Raw genomic sequence first — 1,270 nt, 5'->3', positions numbered from 1 at the left:
CATTAAGACAGAAAAAAGAAAGAAAATAACAAACCATCAGTTCAGGTGTTTTATAAAAAAAAAAATGTCTTTGTTTAAAACTGAAAGATTGTTGCTCTCTACTCCAAAAACAATTTAGATTTTAAAATGGAAAAATATTCTATTTTTTAATATTTTTTATTTAAAAAGTCAATGGATGCATAAACACCTCATTTTATTTCAGTGTTAAATTCTGTTTAACAGATTATAATTAAAATTGTGTCCAGACCTTTACTGGTTGATGATTTTCTTTATTCAGACCCCGATGATTTTTAATTGGTTTCCCCTGATTTAAAACCTGGAACTAAACGCTATTTCTGACATTTCGAACTGAAAAATGTTCTGGATGGGAAGCGAAACATCTTCAAACTTGGAAACAAAGTCCAGTGGATTGTTTTTTTTAACTTTTTTGGTTTTCTTCAAAGGGCAAAGCAGCTGGCGGGCTCCTGCGTGCGTCTGTCTCGTGGGCCTCGGGCCGTCTTCTCCCGCATCCTGCTGCTCTTCTCTTTGACGGACACCATGGACGAGGAGGAAATGGCCGCCGGCGGTCAGAATCAGCTTTTTACCATCCTGCTGGTCAACTCGGGTCGTCTGGCGTTCCCAGACTACACCGTGCAGCGGGTTGCCAAGGTGTTCCGAGATCGAGAGGATCTCATCAGGTGAGGGGATGCAAGAAGTCCTGAAATACAAAAGCATTTCAGACCAGTGTTGGTTCTGACAGCCATCTTAGATTTAGTCGTAGTATTCAGGATGAAAACTGTTGTTATTTTTAGTCATTTTATTTATTACTATATGTGATTGTTTTAGTCGGTTTAATGTTGCACTTCATCATAAAGTGAACCCTTACAATTTCAAATAACGTCCAGATTCTTTCCCAGCCTGCAGCTCTATCCTAGATGCTACAATAGCTGGGTATAGAATGTTGTTGTGCAGATCATCATTGCTGTTGGGCAGAAAACTTTGATTTATAGAATTCAAATAAACCTTTTTATGAATTAATGCATGTATAAAAGTGTGTCACAAAAGCTGTGAAAATAGCAGATCTAGTTCAACACATCATCTTGGTTAAAGGCATACTATGCAACATTTTACAGTTAATTAATGTGTTCCATAACGTTTTGGATGATTAAATGAGTCATTTCAGGTCGAACAAATGTTTTCTCTAGCCTCTGAGACCATCCTGATCTCGCGAGCTTTCAAGGTTTCACTCGCAGATCAGTCTGGAGACTCTCCGTTGAAGAAAATTTGGAGC

The 1,270-nt window shown here is 38.0% G+C and overlaps 1 protein-coding gene across 1 annotated transcript in view; it reads left to right on the top strand.

Annotated features, from left to right (window-relative positions):
• LOC107087406 (fanconi-associated nuclease 1-like) overlaps window positions 1–1,270 on the top strand; it is an 18,056-nt gene that overhangs the window by 4,749 nt on the left and 12,037 nt on the right. Inside the window, exon 4 of the mRNA XM_015378975.1 lies at window positions 444–677. Coding sequence (XP_015234461.1) covers window positions 444–677 — 234 coding nt within the window. The remainder of the gene's footprint in view (window positions 1–443; window positions 678–1,270) is intronic.

The sequence above is a fragment of the Cyprinodon variegatus genome, unplaced genomic scaffold (assembly GCF_000732505.1).
Source record: "Cyprinodon variegatus isolate N-32 unplaced genomic scaffold, C_variegatus-1.0 Scaffold183, whole genome shotgun sequence".
Lineage (NCBI taxonomy): Eukaryota > Metazoa > Chordata > Actinopteri > Cyprinodontiformes > Cyprinodontidae > Cyprinodon > Cyprinodon variegatus.
The sequence above is the reverse complement of the archived record's forward strand: the minus strand, read 5'-3'. Positions and strand labels throughout refer to the sequence as shown.